Source organism: Schistocerca gregaria, chromosome 2 (assembly GCF_023897955.1).
Source record: "Schistocerca gregaria isolate iqSchGreg1 chromosome 2, iqSchGreg1.2, whole genome shotgun sequence".
NCBI lineage: Eukaryota > Metazoa > Arthropoda > Insecta > Orthoptera > Acrididae > Schistocerca > Schistocerca gregaria.
This window is the reverse complement of record NC_064921.1, coordinates 727,468,983-727,495,066: the sequence shown is the minus strand read 5'-3', so window position 1 is coordinate 727,495,066 and position 26,084 is coordinate 727,468,983. Positions and strand designations below refer to the sequence as shown.

At 40.1% G+C, this 26,084-nt stretch overlaps 1 protein-coding gene across 2 annotated transcripts in view; it reads left to right on the top strand.

The window, feature by feature from the left end:
- LOC126334857 (probable multidrug resistance-associated protein lethal(2)03659) overlaps positions 1–26,084 on the top strand; it is a 420,094-nt gene that overhangs the window by 318,718 nt on the left and 75,292 nt on the right. For both annotated transcript variants that reach the window (XM_049997527.1, XM_049997528.1), the window contains exons 21-22: positions 4,354–4,481; positions 17,345–17,590. In XM_049997527.1, the coding sequence (XP_049853484.1) occupies positions 4,354–4,481; positions 17,345–17,590 (374 nt within the window). The remainder of the gene's footprint in view (positions 1–4,353; positions 4,482–17,344; positions 17,591–26,084) is intronic.

Below are 26,084 nucleotides of genomic sequence, written 5' to 3'. Positions count from 1 at the left end.
GTCACTGGGATCCATCTCTTTGTTATTCTTTAGCTGCATGATTTTCTTTTGGTTGCCATCAAATGTTTTCCTAATTTCTGGCAGAAATTTCTCCCAGGTCTTAAGCTTTTCTTATTGTTTCAACCCACTGCTGGCCTGTGCCATCCATATGAAAGTAAAAGACATTGGCAAGACAAATCATGTCTTTCCATCTGCTGTATTTAGTGATACAGTTGAAACCCTTGAGTGATTTCATCGGATGCTGGCCAGCATCTCCTGAAAACTCTGAAGCATGAAAAACTGTGGAGAGAAAAACATTTTGAAAGCTAGTGTGTTACAAAGAGATGTATTATAATGTAAATGGATAGATAAAAAATCTACTCACCAAGCGATGGAAGGGGAACATGCATGCAAAATGATTTAACTTTTACAAGCTTCCACAGCCAGTGCCCGCTTCTTCTGGCAGAAGAGGGGTGAAGAAAAAATACTGGGGAAGCTTAGGGAGAGGGGTACAATTCAGAAAAATCACCCAGTACCCCAGGTCAGGGATGGCTTAATGAACAGGATGAGAAGGAAGACTGCATTGTTCCCCTGCTGCTGCGTGTTGAATAGATTTTTTATCTATCCGTTTACATTATATCATCAAAGGTATGTATTAGTCATTCAGAACACTTAAGAATGGAAGAATACCACATTTAAATTGAGACTGATGTAAGAAATTGAACTCTGGAATATAAATTGCATTGTGTGTAAAGTGAACTGCAAGTAAACAGTCATTCAAAGTAACACTTACACTGCCAAGCCACCTTCAAAGAAATATATAAAAAGAAAATACAATCTGGCTATAGCAAACAGAGATAGCAGTCATGTGTGCATGAGGTGGGCTTACTTGTGTGGATGTGTGTTTGTTTTCTTTTCTGAAGAAGCCTTTGGCTTGAAGCTCAATGTGTAACAGTTTTTCATAGCACCTATCTGTAATTCAAGGTTCATCTTTATGGTGAGTATAAATCTATCCGTTTCATAATGTTGTTGATATTTCACCCTGGACTTTGCATTGTTTGCCATCCTTATCAGTCATCTAAAACTTTTATATACTTCCTATCAGTTCTGAAAAATTCCATTACATTCATATAATAAACTGTCTTTCCAAAATAAGTCACAAAATATTGTATAGCTCCACATTAAATTATCAGTCAGTTCTGAGCTGTCTAAATGCTTTTTCATATTGTTTGTTGAATAACAAGCACCAAAATGAAAAATATAAGGAGAAGATAAAATTGCTACTAATCATAAAGATGATGTGTTAAGTTGCAGACAGGCAAAAGGAAAAGACAGTTATATATTAGCTTTTGGCCAAGGCCTTCTTCAGAAAAGGTAACACACACACATTCATTCATACAAGCAAGCACACCTCATCCACACATTACTGCCATCACTAGCAACTTAGACTGTCATGATGAAACTGTGGAGAGGAAAACATTCTGTGTGCTACAAATGGATATATTAATCATTTAGAACACTTAATAATGAAAGCATACCACATTTAAATTAAGATTGACATTGGCATCCAAGTCCATGATGACGGTCATGTGTGAATGAAGTGTGTTTGTTAGTAGCTTTCACCAGCAGCAATTGATGCATCTAAGTTTGCACCAGCACAGTCTGTTGCTGTGATACCACTGTAATAGTCTAAATTGATTGATGTATTAACTTTGCTTCGAACAGAGTTATATTTACCTCTTCTTTCTTGAAGAAAAGACTGCATCGTCTATCCCCATAATAAAGAATGCAGTATAATACAGTCATAAATAACATTGTCATTATATCCAAAGATTGCAGCTGTGATGTATCATTTTCATGGTGGGCAATTTAGAAATGAAAGGAACTGCCTCCCCTTCCACAAAATGTATTGCAAACTTTTACAATAAATATATATACTGTTACCAGTAACAGAAGAAATACTGAATTTAATTGATGAAAGGAGAAAATATAGAAATGCAGTTAATGAAGCAGGCAAAAATGAATACAAACATCTCAAAAACGAGATCAACAGGGAGTGCAAATTGGCTAAGCAGGGATGGCTAGAGGACAAATGTAAGGATGTAGAGGGTATCTCACTAGGGGTAAGATAGATACTGCCTACAGGAAAATTAAAGAGACTTTTGGAGAACAGAGAGCCACTTGTATGAATATCAAGAGCTCAGATGGAAACCCAGTTCTAAGCAAAGAAGGGAAAGCAGAAAGGTGGAGGGAGTATATAGAGGGCCTATACAAGGGCAATGTACATGAGGACAATATTATGGAAATGGAAGAGGATGTAGATGAATATGAAATGGGAGATACGATACTGCGTGAAGAGTTTGACACAGCACCGAAAGACCTGAGTCGAAACAAGACCCCGGGAGTAGACAACATTCCATTAGAACTACTGATGGCTTTGCGAGAGCCAGTCCTGACAAAACTCTACCATCTACTGAGCAAGATGTATGAGACAGGCAAAATACCCTCAGAATTCAAGAAGAATATAACATTTCCGATCCCAAAGAAAGCAGGTGCTCACAGATGTAAAAATTACCGAACAATCAGTTTAATAATACTAACGCATACTGTCTACAGATAAATGGAAAAACTGGTAGAAGCTGACCTTGGGGAAAATCAGTTTGGATTCCGTAGAAATGTTGGAACCCGTGAGGCAATACTGACCCTACGACTTATGTTAGAAGCTAGTTTAAGGAAAGGCAAACATACGTTTCTAGCATTTGTAGACTTGGAGAAAGCTTTTGACAATGTTGACTGAAATACTCTCTTTCAAATTCTGATGGTGGCAGGGGTAAAATACAGGGAGTGAAAGGCTATTTACAATTTGTACAGAAACCAGATGGCAGTTATAAGAGTCGAGGGACATGAAAGGGAAGCAGTGGTTGGGAAGGGAGTGAGACAGGGTTGTAGCCTATCCCCGATGTTATTCGATCTGTACATAGAGCAAGCAGTGAAGGAAACAAAAGAAAAATTCGAAATAGGTATTAAAATCCATGGAGAAGAAACAAAAACTTTGAGGTTCGCCGATGACATTGTAATTCTGTCAGAGACAGCAAAGGACTTGGAAGAGCAGTTGAACGGAATGGACAGTGTCATGAAAAGAGGGTATAAGATGAATATCAACAAAAGCAAAACGAGGATAATGGAATGTAGTCGAATTAAGTCTGGTGATGCTGAGGGAATTAGATTAGGAAATGAGACGCTTAAAGTAGTAAAGGAGTTTTGCTATTTGAGGAGTAAAATAACTGATGATGGTCGAAGTAGAGAGGATATCAAATGTACACTGGAAATGGCAAGGAAAGCGTTTCTGAAAAAGAGAAATTTGTTAACATCAAGTATTGATTTAAGTGTCAGGAAGTCGTTTCTGAAAGTATTTGTATGGAGTGTAGCCATGTATGGAAGTGAAACATGGATGATAACTAGTTTGGACAAGAAGAGAATAGAAGCTTTCAAAATGTGGTGCTACAGAAGAATGCTGAAGATTAGATGAATAGATCATGTAACTAATGAGGAGGTATTGAATAGGATTGGGGAGAAGAGAAGTTTGTGGCACAACTTAACTAGAAGAAGTGATCGGTTGGTAGGACATGTTCTGAGGCATCAAGGGATCACCAATTTAGTATTGGAGTGCAGTGTGGAGGGCAAAAATCGTAGAGGGAGACCAAGAGATGAATACACTAAACAGATCCAGAAGGATGTAGGTTGTAGTAGGTATGGGGAGAAGAAGAAGCTTGCACAGGATAGAGTAGCATGGAGAGCTGCATCAAACCAGTCTCAGGACTGAAGACCACAACAACAACAACAACTGTTACCTGACATACACACAATACATCCACCCAGAATCACAAACAGGAAGAGATATGAAGAGTGAAAAATTTGACATCGGCTTAAGGAAACATTAGAACATAGATATGTTCATCTTTCCTTTCGTTCATATCTCTTTTTGGCATGGGCATGTTGATATCATATCTTTGCCCCACACAGTGTTCCAGTACTTATTAAATGATGTATACTTTTGATTAAACCAAAATAATATCTATCGCAATGTGTGGATGAGATGTACTTACTTGTGTGAATGAATGTGTGTGTGCTAATGTGTAAATGTCTTTTCATTTTGCCTGTCTGTAATTTAACGTGTCATCTTTACAGTGAATAGCAATCTATTTTTTCCTTATATTATTTATATAACCTGGAGTTACTGTTGTTTAAGAGCCATGGTAACATGCATATCTGACAGAACACACATTTTAACATTATTTTCCTTATATTATTAATTTATGATGCATGTCATTAATAGTTGTTGAGCATTCTTATAATCACTGTTTAATACTTCAGGAAGAATGCCACCTTCCAACTGGCCAGCAACAGGACAAATCAAGTTTCATCATGTGTTCTTAAAGTATAGTGAAAATTCTCCACCTGTACTGAAGGATTTAAATTTCACTATAATGCCTCAAGAAAAGGTTCGTTGTGAAGTTTATTGTTTCTTACTTATTATTGTGAAGCACACAAATTACTTAGTTCTGAACCTGTAGCAACTTCATTAACTACACAAACATTTAAAGAATGTCCCAGTTCTTATTAAGTTAATATTGATTATGTGTAATAACAAAACTATACATTTATTTTATATCAAACAGCCAGCTAAAAACCATGATAAGCTTGCAACTATTATGATGGATGTTCTCAGTTTTAAGGAAGAGCTTTTCATCATTGATAGGTGTCTAGCATGGTTTTCATCACACCATTTGGCACCAGTTGTTCATTTCTCATCTCAGAAGCCCCAGACGTAACTACAGCTTTTCTAATGATGTCTCAGCTTTGTGCCTCTTCCGCTTACATACCTATTTCCTGGAAGTCTTTTCTGATCACAGTATTTTTATTTTTGTTTTGAGTCAAAGATGTTGAAGATGTATTTTGTCTATTTAGAATCATTCAGTCTTCTTATGTGGTCATAAAACCAAGCTCTGAATTGGTGCATTATGTCCATAATATTTTGTACTTTAGAACATATTTCTTAATTCAGTTTTTCTGTAGATACAATTTTATATAATTTGGACACAGTATATTACATAAGATCTTTATCTCTTTTCTTCATAATTCCACTAGTCAACATATCTCAGAAAGGATAAGACACTCACATGCATATAGGCACACCAGTTTTAGAACCGAATTGTAATGTTGAACTTTGTTATTTATGGAAAAGCACTTTTTGTTGTAAACATGTCATGTGGTTTGGAAAGCTATTGGTGTTTTTCTGCTCCTTGCTTTGAAGGTTCTTTATCTAGCCTCTTAGCTGCAATCCATTCACCAGATATTTAAACCTGTCCACAGGTTTTATTGTTCTGTAGCCTATTAGCTACTGAATGGGTTGTAGTGCCCTTGGTATTTGTTACTACTTCTGTGTGTGTGTGTGTGTGTGTGTGTGTGTGTGTGTGTGCGTGCGTGCGTGTGTGTGTGTGTGTGTGTGTGTGTGTGTGTGTGTGTGTGTGCGTACAGAAAAAAAGATATTTGTTAGCAAATTTATACTGCTACTTCTTTCAGGATGTTAGTTTGTTCTTTTGGTGTTTCAAAATATTCTATCCTTATGGCAATACGTCATCTGTAAAAACTAAATACAGTAGTCTGTTTCCACACCTTTCTTCTTATTCTCTGAAATGTTTAAACAGGTTCCAGAGTTTTAATTCCTTGTGCCAGTCTTGCATTATTTTTTCCAGTATACAACTGGACAAGAATAGTGAAGAAACATTGTCCTCCAAAACTCTTGGTGTGATTCCAAATGTTTAGAGAAGCTTCTTCAAAATTTGACACTGTCCTTTATGTTGGCCACAGTTGCTCTTATACTATAATCCCTAGCATTTTTTCATTGACAACCATTTCTGCCAGTATACTGAAGGAGTCATATGCCTTTCTAAAACCTACAAAAGTAGAGACATATTGTCTTCCTCTCACTATTTGAAATCTTATTAATGTTTTCAGATTTTGTATTTTTTCCGCTGTAAACCAGACTTTTCAGAATCATCCTTATTATTATCTCTGTTTATTCCTGATTTGTTATGCACCCCATTAAGATTAATTGTGATACTTCATCCTTGTTATTATCTCAGTTTATTCCTGACTTGTTATGCTCCTCATTAAGATGAATTGTGATACTATCTTGCACTTTACTAGGAGTAATGAGATGCCATGAAAATTAGTCAATTCTGTAGTGTGGCCTTTCTTATGCACGCAATGAATCACTCTTACTTCCAATCATATTGTAGCTCTTTGTTCTGCTGTGGGAACACTGCACTGACAAAGCAGATTGCTGTCAATGAATCTGAACCCCAGGTACAAACACTTTGATAGTCAATCTGGCTCATGGATTTGTTGTTTTTGGTTGCTTGTCTAGTGTATGTTCTGTATGATATGAAAAATGTTCTACATTGTACATTGGTTCTGTGATTATTCACCACCGCCATTGCCTATACATTGGTGACTGTGTGTGGCCATGTTCACATGTAATTTTGTCATTTCTGACTATTGTGCAGCTATAGTGCTGCCATTATGCCACCATTGTGCCCTGCAATTGATGCATGTAGACAACAATTTTCATGGCATGGCATTGGATGCTACAAAAAACACCCCACATGTAGCTTGTATGGTAAAATGTGACACTCCAATTGCATATGGTCACACACAGTGCTACATTAGTGTGCAACCCTGCTGAACATTGGAATGTAAAAACTATGTACTTTGTCATCATGCATGGGACCTTGTTCTTGGCTCAAATGGCTTTGAGCACTATGGGACTTAACTGCTGAGGTCATCAGTCTCCTAGAACTTAGAACTACTTAAACCTAACCAACCTAAGGACATTACTCACATCCATGCCCGAGGCAGGATTCGAACCTGTGACCGTAGCGGTCACGCGGTTCCAGACTGTAGTGCCTAGAACCGCTCGGCCACTCCGTCCAGCGGACCTTGTTCTATTCACAAACTGGGTAACACCTGAGCCGCAGCAGTCCAACTGATTTTATTTGTGCCTACTCACTTTAGAAGAGACTTGAGCCATATCAAGTGTGAATCTGATCATGCCGGTCCTCATGCAATTGGCTGCATCCCTCCCCCATCATCTACCATGCATCATGTCCCATAGGGACAATATTTACTCAGCTGTTCTTCCATTATGAACATTGCCTTGCCAATCTACCAACTACTGGACACACCTCAAACTACCACCATTCCAGCCAGATACTTCAACATTATGGTTAGCCATTGTGGACAGCATCTAGCATCTTCAGATCTAGTGACATCAGTGACGGCTTGAAATTTGTTACCCAGCTAAGCCAGTTTGGGGAACATGTGGACACAGTAGGTGTTATAATCCTCAGCCTCTCCTCACCGATCCCCCACCCTTCTACCAATGGTCCACTCCATCACATCATTTATGAAACAGTTTTAAGCAAAAACACTCCATTGTATTTTTTGCATCAATTCTGCACACAGATCAACCTTCACCTCATCCCTGACCATTAGTTAAGGTCCGTGTGTGTTGGGAATCTCTGCCCTGTAAGACTAACTAACCATGGTCACCCATGAGCACAAACCATTACAAGTATGCCTTAAACTTTCTGACAGGATACACTCTGTCATACAACACAGACATTGCAGCACTAATGTCAGCAACAATGACAGAGTGCATGACTCACAACTTCAGTTTCAGTGCAAATGATAGCCTGCTAATCTAGCTGAGCCAACACTGCCCAACTTCCACCAATGCTGATGTAACTGCACCCAGCTGGTGCAATGATCTTCATGTGGCATCAACAAACCACAGCTTCCCCATCATCCATGCCATACCTGCATCTGTGGAGAACATTGCAAACTACATTGTGTCCACACTTGCTTAGCATGCCATCAACCACAATGTGCCTGCACACAATCACTTTCATTAGTATCACACAACATACACCGATTCTACCCACAATTGCCATCCTCCATGCAGTTTTCCAAATTACATACTAGATTCATTGTAGATGCACCAGACCAAACACGATATTTAGATTGTCTCAGTTTGCCAATTGACAATGCTAGATGACATCTGCCTCATCTCTTTCTTAATAACAGACGTTTTGTAAATGTCCACATCTGGCTATACCTCATTGACATAGGCTCAGATTTCAGCACTTCACTGCCCATCTCACTAGGCCAAACGCTATCCCACAGACCTGCTCAACTCCACAGAGCAAATGATTAAACAATCCAAGTCTGTTTCTCACAAGTCTGTACACTAGAGCTTGTCTTCAATGAAGAATTCACTTGGGCATTTATCATCACAGATGTAGTAGAACCAGTTATCAGTGCAGACTTTCTCCAGCACATACACTTAGTCCAATACCTGACTAAGGTGTTCTAACTCACACAACCTGTGGCCACTCTGCTTCTGGTGTACTTGTGCATGCCCTTTAAGCAGCCCACCACAACATAACAGGCCTCTCTGCACTCCTATGCTCCTACCACCACCTCACATGGATGTGACTGATGCTCATTGGCTTCTCCAGGAAAGGCTCTACAACTTCGACTGTATTCAACCCATCCAAGAACTCCTTTAAGACACACGTGAATTGAGCTTCCACTTACAATGGGACAACAACATCATCAAATATAAGAACTTCATCATACAACACAACATATTCATAAGTGGTTGCATTAACTGTCTTCAACTGTTGTGCGGGTTCCCGGGTTCGATTCCCGGCGGGGTCAGGGATTTTCTCTGCCTCGTGATGGCTGGGTGTTGTGTGATGTCCTTAGGTTAGTTAGGTTTAAGTAGTTCTAAGTTCTAGGGGACTGATGACCATAGATGTTAAGTCCCATAGTGCTCTGAGCCATTTGAACCATTTTTCAACTGTTGCCTCCAACTCACTGATATATATACACCACACCAACCCAGCACCTCTAATGCCACCCAAGAATAAACTCACTACACCACTTCCTGCTACCCCAAAAAAAGTCAGGAGTGCACTGCTTATTTACTACTGAATCTTAGTGCACCCCCCCCCCCCCCCTCCCCACTGTAGTTACTCAGGCAGCCTGCCATTAAGAACAGAACCATCCAAAAGATACACCTGGGCACCCAGTATGCCACAGACCTCACTGACTGCTGCTTGATCTACTGAGGGCTGCCAAAGCAGCAGTGGATGAGCTCTTACAAGCAGGGATAGTTCACACCTCTGATAGTTCTGATAGTTCATGGGCTTCTCCTTTTTTTAAAAAAGAAAAAATGCCACAACAGATCTCTCATGTTGTGCAATGATTACACAATACTCAGTGGTCATTTCAGTATGGACAGGACTTCATTCAATAGTTAGTGAACGCCTCTGTTTACCTACAAATACCTATGTATCCAGACAAAATTCACAAAAGGCTATTATCATGCATTTTGGTTTCGTTAGGTGAAAGTTCATGCAGTACAGACTTAAGGATATAACACAAATATGGCAGTACTTCATTGATTGTTTAATCTTAAAATTCCCGTTGTGTTATACTTATCTTCATGACATTTTAATTTTCTCGCCAAATGAGGAATCTCTCAATAACCACTTCAGGCAAGTTTTTGATGCCTTCTCTCTCAACAGTGTCATAATCAATGGAGACAAATGTCAATTTTGACTCAGAGAAGTCGCATTCCACAGTCACATTGTCAATTTATTGAGTATCCACACCACACCATAATGCATAGAGTATCCAACTACTGACTCCACCACAAAGATGATAAATTTCTACAGAAGATACCTTCCACAAGCAACCTATCTGCAAATTCTGTTAACAGAAGCTCACACCAGCAAGAATACAAGCACCAAATGCAAACTCGCAAGGACAGGAAGATGGAATCTGCTTTTGAAAGCAATAATAACAGCCTTACCCAAGTCATCACCTTGGCACATTCCCTTCCTCATGCACATCCCATCATAACAGCAGTAGCAAGTGACACAACTATCAGAACTGTGCAATGACAAAAGATGGGATGCATGCAGCAGCCACTCCATTTCTTCTCGCTCAAACTCACATCTTCACAAATAAGTGGCCTGTGTATGACAGGGAGTTACTGGTAGTTTATGAAGCAGTATGCCATCTCAGAAGGACATAGAAGGATGACACCTGTTATCTACACCAACCATTACACACTTAGCAGATTATTTTTCACACATCAGTGCCTTGTCATCAATTCTTGATTATGGTCAGTTTGCTGAGGCACAACAACATGTTGAACTGTTACAAGCCCTCATTCATGACTCATCCATGAATCTACAGATCTAATCTCATCCTGTCCCAGGGGTGACCTGCCCTTTACTTTATGACAGTTTCAAAATTGGACATGCCTTCCTGTACCTTAACAATACTGCCATGTTATACTCGAACAGCTCCACAATTTGTCATAACTGGGCATTCACCCAACCACCCACCTAGTGACAGACAGATTATACACTTTGTGCTCATGTATGTGTCCCATGTCAAAAGAAGTCTCAAGACACTGCAACAGCTCATAGGATGTTTTGAAATCCATAAAGGGTACTTATAACATGTACATTTGGCTGCCCCATGTCCATCACAACAACCCTAGTGGGAAGTTCAGATCTGCACTCTTCCTTGAACTATGCAACATGACAGAAACTAAGTGATGATCAGGTCAAACAGTGGCACCAGATGTTAAAGGTAGCCCTGATGTATCATGGAGGACAGTGGACTGAGGGATTCCTGTGAGTCCTCCTTGGAGTTTCCACAGCACAAAAACAAAACCTTGAAGCCTCACTGGCCAAAATTCTGCACAACCAGACATTATCCCTGTCAACACCCTTCACACTCCCAGTCCTGGATGCTGATATGCACTCATGCTACAGCTGGCTCCTCAGCAAGCCAACCACCTCCACATTTACCACCTTCACGCCATCTGATGTATGCCACAACCCAATGACCTCATTGCTGCAGATCACACTGCACATGGAAGTCCTACCCATCTCTGTACAGTCCCACTGACACATCACTCCATGCAGCCTTCCTCACAGTGCTGTGCACTAAGCCCACCACCCCCCTCCCCCAACTGGCTCTGTTGGAACACTGTACCTACAAATAGGATAATTGTCAGTCGTCTGGAGTCCTTGGCAGTAACTCTCTGAAAGTCAGTCTGCCTTATGGATTTGTTGTGTTCGGTTGCTGTGTAATAACAAAAGTATTCTACATTGTATCCATGTTGTGTGATGATTCACCACCATCACTACTTATATCCAGTCTCATAAACTGATGGAGAGCGGTATGCTGAACACATGCCCCTCCATCTCAGTATCCATGACACCTGTTGGCTGAGGATGACATGGGAGCTGGTTGGTACTGTTGGCCTTCGTGGCTTGTTCGGACAGAGTTCAGTTTTTTATCTCCATACGGCCATATGTTTTTCATGGTTTATGTGAAATATTTATAGCTTTTTGAGGTGCAAGTTTCCATAATTCTGCTATTATGGAGTCTTTCCCATCAGGCTTTTTGTATTTTAGTCTGTGGATATTGTGTTTGATGTCGTTGTTTTCTGGAGAAGGAGATACCCCTTTTTACCATGTAGTTTATTAGTTCTGATTGGATTAATTGATTTTTCATAACTTTGAAGATTCTTAAGGAACTTGCAAGTATAATAGTCTGTTTTTCTTTTTGTTCCATTAAGATTCCATCCTTCATTTGAAAACATGTGGGGAGTTTTATCCTCCTCTTAAAAATTTCTTTAATATTTGTGAGATTCATTTAATTGATAGTCATTGTGAATTTGTTTTGCTTTGTGTGCTCACTGGCTTTCATATATGAACCAGTCGTCTTCTCCCTTGGATGTATGATATTTTCTCCAAAGAGTTAAATGATTCTTTAGTGTCAGCTTATAATTAATATCCCCGTGAGAGTGTTTCTTTCTATTTTAGTCCCTGCTTTCTCTCTCTCTCTCTCTCTCTCTCTCTCTCTCTCTCTCTCTCTCTCTTTCTCCCTCCCTCTCTCTCTCTCTCTCTCTCTCTCTCTCTCTCTCTCTCTCTCTCTCTCTCTCTCTCTCCCTCTCCCTTCCTCCCCCCATCCCCCACTCCCCAACCCCCACCCCACCCCCAAGTAACTACCTGGCTTCCTACCTTCCTATGTACCTATCTATTTATGCTGTGTATGGTGATGTCCATGTTGTTTTTCTTCCTGGCTAGACATCTACATCTACATCTACACTCTGCAAACCACGATGAAGTGGATGACAGAGGGTACATCTCATTGCACAAGTTATTGCAGTTTCTTTCTATTTCATTGACATATGAAGTGCGGGAAGAATGACTGTTTGAATGCCTCTGTGCATGCTGTAATTATTCTAATCTTGTCCTCACAATCTCTATGTGAGCAATATGTAGGGGATTGTGGTATATTCCTAGAGTCATCATTTAAAGCTAGTTCATGAAACTTTATTAATAGACTTTCTTGGGACAGCTTACATCCATCTTCAAGAATCTGTTGGTTCAGTTTTGTCAGTATCTCTGGGAGACTCTCCCATGGATCAAACAAACCTATGACCATTCATATTGTCCTTCTCTGAATACATTCAATTCTGTTGTTAGTCCTATTTGGTATAGGTCTCACACACTTAAGCACTATTCTAGAACCAGTCACATGAGTGATTTGTGAGCAATCTCCTTTGCAGACTGATTGCACTTCCCGAGTATTTTACCAAATAACTGAAGTCTACCACTTGCTTTGCCTTGCCACAGTGGATACAGTGGTTCCTGTCAGATCACCGAAGTTAAGCGCTGTCGGGTGTGGCCGACACTTGAATGGGTGACCATCCGAGCTGCCATGTGCTGTTGCCATTTTTCGGGGTGCACTCAGCCTCATGATGCCAATTGAGGAGCTACTCGACTGAATAGTAGTGGCTCCGGTCAAAGAAAACCATCATGATGACCGGGAGAGCAGTATGCTGACCACATGCCCCTCCTATCTGCATCCTCAGATGAGGATGACATGGTGGTCAGATGATCCTGATGGGTGACATGTGGCCTGAAAATGGAGTGCTACCACCTGCTTTATCCACAACTGAATCTATGCGACAATTTCATTCCATATACCTTCAATGTGTTACACCCAGGTATTTGTATGATTTGATCAGTTCTAACTGTGACTCACTAATACTGTAATTGTAGGATACTTCATTTTTTCATTTTCTGAAGTGCAAAATGTTACATTCTTGAACATTTAAAGCAAGTTTCCAATCTTTCTGCCACCTTGAAATCTTATCAAGATCTGACTGAACATTTATGTAACCTATTTCAGACAGTACTTCATAATAGATAATTGCATCATCTGCAAAAGTCTGACATTACTGTTAATACTGTGCTCGAGGTCATTAATGTACACCATGTACAGCAAGCTTTCCAACAGACTTCCTGGAGACACATCCAGACTCTTCATCCAACATAACATTCTGTTTTGATGCCCTATATAATCGTACTTTTGACTATAAGTGTAGGTTTGGTACTGAGTCAGATTCCTTTCAGAAATTAAGAAATCTGAGTCAGATTCCTTTCATAAATTAAGAAATACTACAAAATTGTGTGGACATTGTTGAAGATTATATTTCTTGGGTAATTCAATGAGTTGTTTTCCATTTTAATTGGCCCTTTTATGCACCATGTAGAACTCAACAACATTCGTATACCTTGGTTTCCATCCAACTTTTGCATTAAAATCACTCAGTGATATTTTTGTGTCATAATTCAGGATCTTCACTATTCTGGTACCTGCTGTACTCTAGAATTAATATGTCTTTTTTTTTTCAAAGTCCTTATGATTTTTGTCACTGTTGGGCCTTGGATCTTAATAAAACTACAGTGTGTGTTTTTCTTCACACAGTGCATTGTTATCAAATAGGATGTGTCATTTATGGGTTCAAAGTTTGAGACAGATCTAAGGATTTTGTTGTTGACAACAAAGGATGTGCTGCAACACTGGATGTTCTTCATAACTCTCTTGTGGGATTTGCTCTTAAAGAATCAGTATCCATCTGATTTAAAAATTTCTTTATCCGTAAAGTGAGTTTCCTCCAATACTATTACTAAAACTTAATTTTACTGGAGAACTTTAGTTAGTTTTTTCATCTTCACAGTTCATACTAATGAGCTTATGTTTTGTGTTGTTAAGATCATCCTAGATTTGTGTTTAAGTGTATGAATTATCATATGGGGTATTAATTTGATTTCATTGTGCCATCACGCTCTTTTATCTTGAGTTTGTTTGGTAGTAATTACTCACACCTAACACAACCCAGTGTCATCAGTCCTGGATTGCCTTGATTTTGTCATCTACATTGCACCTTCTTTTATATGAGCTTATGTTGAACAACAGCATTACTGGGTTTTTCATTCCAGCTCGCAATACCCCTGGCAGAGTTATTATAATAATAATTGTAATTATTATTACTGCTGTTACTAAACTGCAATCTTGTGATTGCACTAATTTAATCAACATCCTCAGAAGTACATGCATTCTTGCCTTGCCACATGGTGATTCTCATGTGAAAACTCAGAGTCTTGTGGCTTTGTTACTGGCTTCAAGCCCAAACTAACAATGTCTGCATCTTTTGTACTTGCTGCAGTTGAATATTTGATCTGTGTACATAGTATAGGAAGCTAGAGAGTTTGAGACTGGATAGTATAAAAATCTGGTAGGGCATGTTGATACATGTACTGAATGACAGCACAATAATGCTAGATAATTTACAGCAAATATCTTTTTAAGTCACTGAAGGATTATGTAAATATAAAATGTGCCAGACAAAAGAAATAACAGAAGAAAGAGGAAAATACAGATATCAGATACAACCAAACAAAATGAAGCAAAAGAATGAGATCACTAAGTTTCTTGATTTTTTTCTGAGAGTGATTTATATGAGATTGGTTTCAAATTAAACTGTCATAATATTTTAATATCCTGGGACTTGGTAAAATACATTTAAGCCTATGGAAAGAGAATAAAATATCTACATATTCATGGTTTAACTTTACAGGTAAGTACCTGTAAATTTCTGGGAATATATACAGATGACAGACTTTCGTGGAATCAGCAAATAGATCATGTTTGTGGTAAAATAACATCTAGTCTGTATTTACTAAGGAGATTAGTCGAATATCTAGATATTGAAGCAATAAAAATAGCCTATTTTGGGTTAGTGTATCCCCATCTATCTTAGGGAATTGTATTGTGAAAGGATGTGGGTTTTAAGGGAGAGGGTAAGGAGTCATTCCAATCCCGGGAGCGGAAAGACTTACCTTAGGGGGAAAAAAGGTGGGAATATACTCGCGCGCGCGCACACACACACACACACACACACACACACACACACACACACACACACACACACATATCCATCCATACATATACAGACACAAGCAGACGTATTTAAAGGCAAAGAGTTGGGGCGGAGATGTCAGTCGAGGCGGAAGTGCAGAGGCAAAGATGATGTTGAATGACAGGTGAGGTATGAGTGGCGGCAACTTGAAATTAGCGGAGATTGAGGCCAGGTGGATAACGAGAAGAGAGGATATATTGAAGGGCAAGTTCCCATCTCCGGAGTTCGGATAGGTTTGTGTTGGTGGGAAGTATCCAGATAACCCGGATGGTGTAACACTGTGCCAAGATGTGCTGGCCGTGCACCAAGGCATGTTTAGCCACATGGTGATCCTCATTACCAACAAACACTGTCTGCCTGTGTCCATTCATGCGAATGGACAGTTTGTTGCTGGTCATTCCCACATAGAAAGCATCACAGTGTAGGCAGGCCAGTTGGTAAATCACGTGGGTGCTTTCACATGTGGCTCTGCCTTTGATCGTGTACACCTTCCGAGTTACCGGACTGGAGTAGGTGGTGGTGGGAGGGTGCATAGGACAGGTCTTACACCAGGGGCGGTTACAAGGCTAGGAGCCAGAGGGTAGGGAAGGTGGTTTGGGGATTTCATGGGGATGAACCAAGAGGTTACGAAGGTTATGTGGATGGCAGAAAGACACTCTTGGTGGAGTGGGGAGGATTTCATGAAGGATGGATCTCATTTCGGGGCAGGATTTTAGGAAGTCATATGCCTGCTGGAGAGCCACATTCAGAGTCTGATCCAGTCCCGGGAAATATCCTGTCACAAGTGGGGCACTTTTGGGGTTCTTCTGTGAGTGGTTCTGGGTTTGGGGGATGAGGAAGTGGCTCTGGTTATTTGCTTTTGTACCAGGTCGGGAGGGTAGTTGCGGGATGCGAAAGCTGTTTTCAGGTTGTTGGTGTAATGGTTCAGGGATTCAGGACTGGAGCAGATTCATTTGCCACAAAGGCCTAGGCTGTAGGGAAGGGACCGTTTGATATGGAATGGGTGGCAGCTGTCATAGTGGAGGTACTGTTGCTTGTTGGTGGGTTTGATGTGGACGGATGTGTGAAGCTGGCCATTGGACAGATGGAGGTCAACGTCAAGGAAAGTGGCATGGAATTTAGAGTAGGACCAGGTGAATCTGATGGAACCAAAGGAGTTGAGGTTGGAGAGGAAATTCTGGAGTTGTTCTTCACTGTGAGTCCAGATCATGAAGATGTCATCAATAAATCTGTACCAAACTTTGGGTTGGCAGGCTTGGGTAACCAAGAAGGCTTCCTCTAAGCGACCCATAAATAGGTTGGGATACGAGGGGGCCATCCTGGTACCCATGGCTGTTCCCTTTAATTGTTGATATGTCTGGCCTTCAAAAGTGAAGAAGTTGTGGGTCAGGGTGAAGCTGGCTAAGGTGATAAGGAAAGAGGTTTTAGGTAGAGTGGCAGGTGTGGAAGTTTCTTTCTATTATATATATATATATATATATATATATATATTCTGCTTGTGTATCGGCGCTTTCCCGCTTGGTAAGTCTTGGAATCTTTGTTTTTAATATATTTTTCCCATGTGGAAGTTTCTTTCTATATAGTGTATCAATAACCTAAATGTAATTATTGTAACATTGCCGATGCACGTCAAATACATGTGTTCGAGCTGTAAGATAAATAAATAAATAAAAAACAGTTTATTCTGAATGATGCACAACAAAAGAAAACTTTAATACTGTGGTGGTCAACAAAAAGACAAATAATTCATAATCATGTTCTTAATATCATGTACACATTGCACAGTGTAAAATTCACCATCATGTTCTTAATATCAAGTATACATTCCACAATGTAACTGAAGTACTTAAAGCTAGATTAATGATAGCATTATTCAGTTAATTTATAAACTACTAGACTGTCCTATTGGGACTAATTATTGGAAAATTTTCATTGCAGGTTGGCATAGTTGGTCGAACAGGAGCCGGAAAATCCTCCATTATTGCTGCACTTTTCAGGCTAGCTAACATAGAAGGAGAAATTATGATTGACAACATAGACACAGGTACTATAGGCCTCCATGATTTCCGCCCTAAAATCTCAGTCATTCCTCAGGAACCGGTGCTCTTCTCTGGATCTCTCCGTAAGAACTTGGATCCATTTGATGAATTTCCAGATGCTGAAATTTGGCAGGCTCTGGGAGCAGTAAGTTTTTGAACAGTGACTTACATGTCCGCTTTACACACTTACTTTTACATTCTTAGAAAAATGTATTTCTTGTAGTTTTTGCATTATTGTAATTTATACAGTTGAAGAATTATTTTCAGAGTACGTATAAGTGTCTGAAGTTCGAATATTTTTTCCTGGTTTCAAATGTTTAGTAATATTATAATCAAACAATGGAAAATCCAGAATGGAATGTAACAATATTATGAGAAAGAAAGTTGCTATTCACCATATAGCAGAGATACTGAGTCACAGATAGGCACAGCAAAAAGACTCTCACAATTATAGCTTTTGACCATTAAGGTCTTCATCAACAATACACACACACGCACACACACACACACACACACACACACACACACACACACACACACACACACACACACAGAGAGAGAGAGAGAGAGAGAGAGAGAGAGAGAGAGAGAGAGAGAGAGAGAAATGCACACAACTCACACACAGAACTGCAGTCTCAGGCAACTGAAACCACACTTATATTTGTGATTTAAAGTTACCAACTTTATACTAGTAGACTGTACAGACAGATAGTAGTGCAATCTGAGGATGCAATTTGTATTGCTAAACTGATTTTCCAATAGTATGATGACAACTATTATGCCTACCAAACTGTTCTGAACATATCACTATTGAAGAGAGAAGATAACAATTTGTCAAATATTAATATAGATGTTATGTATAGATTTTGTTATTATCATTCAGGAACTGTGTAATGTACATCTGTACCTTTATTGTAATTGTATCTGTTGTATAGTAAATTGTAATTTATGTAAATGTAAATGGCGGGTGAGCCAGAACACACCTACAAAACTTCAAAGGTTGTTCAGGGATACCTTCTAAGTATATGGGTAGATCATAGTATGGGCCAGTATTTATGGCTACGATGGAGAACAAATGCAGCAGTTACATTTATTTAAACTTTATTAGCCAACATAAATACATGCAACTGCTTTGGACCAGGACTCAGATTGCACTACTATCTATCTGCACAGTCCAAAGATTGTTCCCTTCTTGTGGCATAAGGTGTCTGGAGACTGTGTTGAGATCAATACTCCCACAGATACCCCTCTCCCCCTCCCCTGCTGGGAGTGTGGAGCACTGTAGGTTATTGCTGTGTCAAGTGCAAGGCTGGTGTAGGTTGTGGATGGTGCACGAGCAGACACAGCCGGACCATTTATCATGCGGCCTGCATCTTGCATGGGTTGTTGCTCTTTAGTGGCGCCAAGTGCAGCAGTAAGTGAGGAGATGAAGGCACAGGTGCATTTGGCCAACCATGTCATTGCTGGTTTGTGAGCAGACACAGCTGGACTGTTTCTCGAGTGATTGTTGTAACGGATGCATAGATTGTAGACATGTTACAGTGCCAGATGTTGCAGTGAATGTCATGGGTGCTGTAGCATGACCTGGATAACAAAGCTGGGGGTTATGGTAGATCAGCAGGAGATCAGGCATTGAGAGACAATTCTGCTGGTGGAGAAGGAAGCAGCAACATACTTTGGTTTCCAGTAGTGACAACTGAGGTCTCATACTCAGGATGTGGTGTATTCAGAACATCTTGTAGGGCACTGGCAGGTGTGAGGCAGGAGATGGGGAGGTCATGGACTTGCCTCAAAGCAAGATGAGAAATGTCTGCAGCCCCTGTTGGAGTATGGGCCAGTGTATGGCAGCTTCTGGGCTACCCGAACCATGTCATCCCTCACGATGACAAATTCACATATAGAAAGCTCTTTGTCTGTGAATACCTTGAGGGTTGTATTATGAGGAGCTGTGGCTGTCAAGTGCATCTTCTGCATGTGCTGACAGATGCACTGTATGAGTTCTGGTAGGTCCTGTTGATGACCATCAGTAATAAGTTGTGCAAAGTCAGCTGGTAGAACTAGTGGTTCCACATACACCCCCTGCTAGGCAGACATATAAGTCTTCCTTATATGAGGAGCAAATGCTGAAAACCCAGGGGAGCTCATTGGTCCACAAACGAGGGTGACACATTAGGACCACCTTCATGCTCCTGTATCACCTCCCCATAAAGTCATTGCTCTGTGTGTGATGCCCTTTTGTCTGTGTGTAAGTAATTCCGCAGAGCTAGCACAAGGCACTGAATAGATCCAACTTGAACTGGTGGCCCCAGTCAGTGGTGAACAACTCAGGTGCACCAAAATGAGTGATCTACGTTTCCACTGAAGCACATGCAGCCGATTCGATGGTGATGTTACATAGGGGTGTTGTTTCAACCCAATGAGATGTTATGTCAGCGACCAGAAATAGATAAAGGAATCTCTCACAATCTATGTGTGGTCCAATGATGTACAAGTGGATGTGACAGAATCTGGTCTTGAGAATCGGGAACCGTCTGAGTTGCAGTTGAGTATGGCCATTAGTTTTTGAATGCTGCAAGCAGGGGCAGCTCTGTCTCCAGTGACAGCAATCACACTTGACATCAGGCCACAAAAACCTGTCTGTCACTGATCATACCAATACTCTGATGCCCAGGTGGCTAATGTTGTGAAACATTTCTTGGTGCAAAGTGAGTAGAACTATGAGCTGTGGTCTGTTGAGAAACATCACAGAGCAGTGTCATATTAGCAGAGAGCAAACTGCAACAGTCAGTCTCCAGTTTTGTAACTCTATCATTGAGAAGACCTGTGATAATGGAATCTTTGTTTGCTCATCTTCCATAAGTCCATAATCACACTGCAAGGGTATTGCACAGATTTGGGATGGATAGTCAGTGATGATGTTTCCGTACTGTGAATGTGGCACACATCAGTAGTACACTGTGCAATAAAGTCCAAGTGTCTGTACCACTGAGGGCTGAGACCTTGAGAGGAGTTTCTAATGGCAGCAACTGGTGGCTTGTGGTCAGTATGTATAGTTACCTGACATCCTTCAGTGTCTTCTTGAAAATGTTTCACAGCTGTGTACACTGTGAGAATCTTACAGTCAAAGGCCAATCATTTAGACAAAGACTGTGAAAGTTTCCTCAAGAAGAATTGTGATGATTGAAGTACTCTATCAAAACTTGCTGAAGTACTGCACCCATCACAGAGTCACTAACATCAGTGGTCATTGTGAAGTGAGCTTCTGGGTTAGAGAAACAGAGAGGGAGAGAAGGCATACACCAAGGTGTTCTTTGCTTTACAGAATGCCTCAGATATCTCCACTGTCCAGTCAGTTTTCCAACTGCCCTGCTTTCTTGGTCTGACAAGCTGTCTGTAAGGGGAGACTGAAATTCAACAGCATATAGGAGTTGTCTGCAATAAAAATTGAGAATCCCAAGGAAATGATGTAAGTCATAAGTTTTGGGAAGAGGCTAGTTTTTAACCATATCCATTCGTTCATTGGTTGGCTTAATGCTTTATATATTAAGTGTTAAATAAGAATGTTAGTTCCAACTGAGATAGCTGTGACTTGGCAATATTGATGATAACACCGCCCTGCTGCAGGATGGCTCAGAATTCTTCTAGGTGAAATGTGTCCTCCTCTGAGTAACACAAGAAAACCAAAATACCAACAAGGTAAGTGTAACAAAATGGGAAGTAGCAGAGGAGGCCATCAGTGAACACCGGCAATGTTTGCACAACATTCTTTAAGCCATAAGGTGTTATGATGGCAGTCTTGTATGTTGTCAGGGTGCATCAGAATCTTTAGATATGTGCAGTTGCAGCCAATGATGCTAAAGATTTGGAGTTTTGGAACAGGGTAGCTGTCATGGATTGTTCTTGAGCTTGTAACTCTTTACTCACTATAAAGTCTTGCTCCACCATCTTTTTTGGGAACAAGTTTAATTTGTGATGCCAAGGGTCTGTCAGATGGGCCGACAATACCTGATTGTAAATGTTTGTGAATGGTGTTTTTAGCTATTTGTAAATCTTCTGGACACCATTGATGACGTTTGTGTCTGATAGAGGACCATCTGTCGTCTCACTCCTATGCACTCTACCACTGTGTACTGGACACCCTAGAGCAGGTGATGGCCAAGGCCAGTGCACTGTTTACTAACACTGCAGGTAGTGGCATTGTTGTCTAGGAGTGGTGGTGGCTGTGGCGAGTGCTGCACTGAGACCAGTGTTGACACTGGCAGTGAGGAGGAGATGGCCACTGAAATACACTCACTATTCTTATATACTTGAATTTAGCATATTTCGTTACAGTATTAACTTTTCCGTACATGTTTATAAGATGATATTTGACTTTTTTGTGTTGGCTTCAGTCGTCTAGTGAAAGTATGATTCCATAATGCTGTTTTGTTGGCTGCGGAGATGTCCTGGTTCAGTGCGTTTGCCTCATTTTTGGTGCTTCAAATACCATTTTTCCGAATGTGCTTCCTTCTTGATGTTTATATAAAAAAAGTAGTAGACTAACTCATTTTTACTGGTCACTTGCAAATTATTATAATGGGGGCCTGTACATTGTTCCACCGTCATACACTAAGTGTTCACTGCTGACTGACTACAGTCAAAGACGACTCCAGTGTCAAAGACAGTTCACACAACACACAGGCTTCCACTTGTAACCAGTCTCTTTGATATTATTCGTCACATCTACTAATATTAATCAATATTCTGTCACTTGAACATATAAGCAAATTAGCATAAAATAAGGCAAATTACAATTCATAAAAAATATTCTGACAAAAATATAAGAAAAATTTACAACCTTCCTCATTAGATTTGCTATTGACAAATCCGGTAGAAAATAACACATCTCCCAGATCCATTACACCACCTCATCTGTGGCAGCTGGTTTGAAATGATTGTTAATGTCCAGTGTCTGTGAATGTTGTGAAAGAATGCCTATGAAGTCCAGGCCCGTAGGTGCAAGAGGAGTGCACAGTGCGGGATGTTGCCCCGTTTGACACAACTGGTCATTGCGAAGTGAGCTCACATATATGTATGCATGTTGCTGCAAGGTCAGCTTACAAAAGGCTGATGCAGTGCTGGAGGTCAGAATTTTCATTGTGAGCTAAACGTGCTTCCATGAAGTGGTCAATGAATTGCTGTTGATTGGAGAGAACCACCCTTGAACCCAAGCTACAGAAAATTGGTTCATTAACACCACATGGACTATGTCGGTTGAAAGATTGTGGTGGCATAGGAAGCCCATATCAACAGTAGGCGTGCACATGTCTATGACATAAAATGTTCAGGTGCATTGTAAATCCTTTGTAAGTTGAATGGTGTATGGTGCCATGGATAGAGATTTCCAATTCATCTGCTGAGTGTAGACTAATAGTCAATGATGGTTCAAAAGCGGGCATGCTGTCATAGGGCAGGCAATTGATATCAGAGCCCATATCCACAAGGAAGAATTGTTTTGTAGGTATGCCTTGAATGAAGAGGCATCTGCCACAAGTACCGTAGAACTGACATGAGCCTGTGCAAAATATGAGACTGATAGATGACTGTGTTGTGTTGAGTAGCCTGAAGTGCCTATTTCAGCCCTCTGAAGGCATTACAAACTCAAATGGTTTTCAAAATTTTTGAACTGTCTGCTCAAGGTAGCATGAAATCAGCATAACAATGGTTGTGAAGAGGTCATGTCACTGGGTGTGCCCTTTCTGTGATGAGGGTGGTGTGTTCTTGCTGCAGCATGTTGGAGCCAGAGGGCAAGGTGTGACATCACTGTCAGTTTGCATTGAGCTGGCTCAGCTGGTAGTACTTAGCATTGAAGAAAGTAACACCCCTGTGTTGCCTGGTTGTTTATCAATTGATGGTGACAGATATTGGAGAACATACAGTCAACAAACATGAATCGTATGTCAAGAGGTTCAGATTCATGCGTAATGATCACTAGTTGTAGTTCCATTGGTAGTTTAACCACCCATAGTGTCCATGATTCCATGTCGGTCATGAGAGCATGGTCGATGGTAACAAGGAGACATTGCCAGAGATGTGATGGAGTGTTGTTGTGCAGTCGTTGATTGTACATAGCCTCCAGCACTTATCGTTCAGGGATACGTGAAAGGCACTTCAGGAGTGTGAACTTGGCTGCCTTGTATTTGTTCATCTGAGGTGGCGACACCATGATGTCAGTGATGACTTCTGCTTGACCTCCTGGATGGTAGAGTAAACTGATGTATCTAGTACCATCATTGAGGACTCCTGTTGCTGTAAAAAATTTGTCAGTCATTGCGAACTACAAGATGGGATTGGCAACATCAAAAGGTCGGATTGAGGTGAAAACTAAGCTTTAGACATTAAGTATTATCTCTTGTAGCTCACAAGGTGGCTGCTGACTGTGTATGAAGCCCTATTTGTTGTGGCAAATTGGAAAATGACTGGATGTTTGCATTTCATGATGTGAAAGATTTAGGAGGTACACAATTTGTGTTACACATATGTTGCACTCAGTTTCAATTGGGAGCACTGCCATAAAGGCACTGTCTTCTAAATCTGAAAGTAACTACTTAGTGTGAGGCAACATGACTGGCAATTGTTGATGTTGCAGGACATTGTGGGGCAGAATGCCAATGTTCATATTGCACATGCAATGCAGAATGCATGGATGATGCAAAAATGTTCCCACAAACACTCTGGAATCATTGCACACTAGTAACACTATTAATAGTGGAGCTGTTCTCATGGCATGAGAATAGAGTCATAAGTGGTGGGAATTAATGATGTACTAAAAGTCTGATGATGTCAGTATGGATGTGTCTTAAGTCATTGGCACACTCAGTTTCCAGAACAGTTCACATAGTACATTGCAATCCTTTCATCACTGCAGAAGCAGCACACTGGTTGGAAGATTGTGTGACAGCCACACTGTTGTGATGAAAAATGGCAAAAATGTGAAGAATTACATGTTTCATGACTGATGTGAGGTCACCAATGTGAGTAGATTGTAGTGCGGGCCAGTATTTATGTCTACCATAAATAACAAATCCAGTGGATGTATCTACGTGTACTTTACTACTCAACATAAATTCATGCAACTGGCTCAGACCAAGATACAGATCACACTACTCTCTCTCTCTGCATAGTACAAAGATCATCCTCTTCTCATGGTGGAGAGTATCCGGATACTGCATCAAGATCAATATTCCTACAAGTATTTTGGTGTAAGGAACCCACAGTCCCTGGCAGCTCATTACAGAGTAATAATGTAATAATGATTCATTCAGTTTGTTACCACAGTTACCGTTATTTTTGTGAAAATACCTTCACAATACTGAAAAAGCCTGTAATATGTAAATATTGAAACGCGTTTAAATAAACCTGTTTGTGTGCATTAGTTTGAAATATTGTTGTTATAGAATATGAGAAAATTGTTCAATGCTACTTTAGTAACAATGCCAACAGAAACAAGCTACAAACATGTGGCAAAAATTTTATCAAGCATTGCTGAGACAATAATGTCCCTGTTGCTGTATACCATGGCTTAAGGCATGTGTGTACGTGCAGTGTGCAAGACTTGTCCCCACTTGGTCTGTGTGGTAGTTTCTTGCTGTCATCCCAGCACAACCATTGTATTGCCAAATGACACCAACACTAGTCTGGAAATATTTTTATGAAGTGACATAGCAATGAAGTACAATTCTTCATTTGCCTTAAAAGATTAAAGATTTGCCTGCCATTTCTATAACATAACAGAAGAGGAAGGGAACAGTTAGTAAATTAAAAACTTAACAACAATTCATTCATAGTACACAATGAAAATAGAAGGTAGCTGATCTGCTGCCTGTTTGTCCACATAGTAGTCTACATAATACGGCTTCATCTGCTTGTAGCCCTTGAAAGCAGACAAATTAACATGAAAAAAAGTGTCCTTCAACCTCAGTCTTCACCCTTTATCACTGACTATTTGTAATGCCTAAATAGTGGTATAACCTGCAATTACAGCATGATTTTTAAGCAGAGTTTCAACTTTTTGAGAAACTGCCATTGGTGGGGAGGCTAAGATTTTTTATTTGCATTTTTAATTTAATATTTTGATTCTAAGTATCTTGAAATGGAGTAAGTCAAAGTTTTTTAGTCTTCATTCACTGTCTAGCTTTATTACTGAAAAAATAAGAATAAAAAACCAGGCCTTGGTTAGTTCAGAAACTGATTATTTTGAGTGGTTTTAACAGTCAGGTAAAACTGGCATGGGAAAAAAACAGAGATAACTGCCATCCCCAATAGATACACAGACCCACATCTCAAATAGACACACATCTGTACTGTTATGCATTATTTTCAATGCAGTACAGACACAGAGCTAACTGGGACAAGAAACAAAATGAAATTCAATAACCCTGTAATGAGCCACCAGAGACCATGGGTCCCTTATGCTGAAATACTCAGAAGGTATTCTTAAAATACCTTCAAATGTTTGTTGTTGGAGTTCTGGTTCATCTTGTATGTAAGTATAATTTTGATACATACAACATCCATGGTGAAGTTGTAGCCATATGGACCCATTGAACACATAATAAATAAATAAAATAAAATAAATAAGTGATGACCAACTGGAAGAT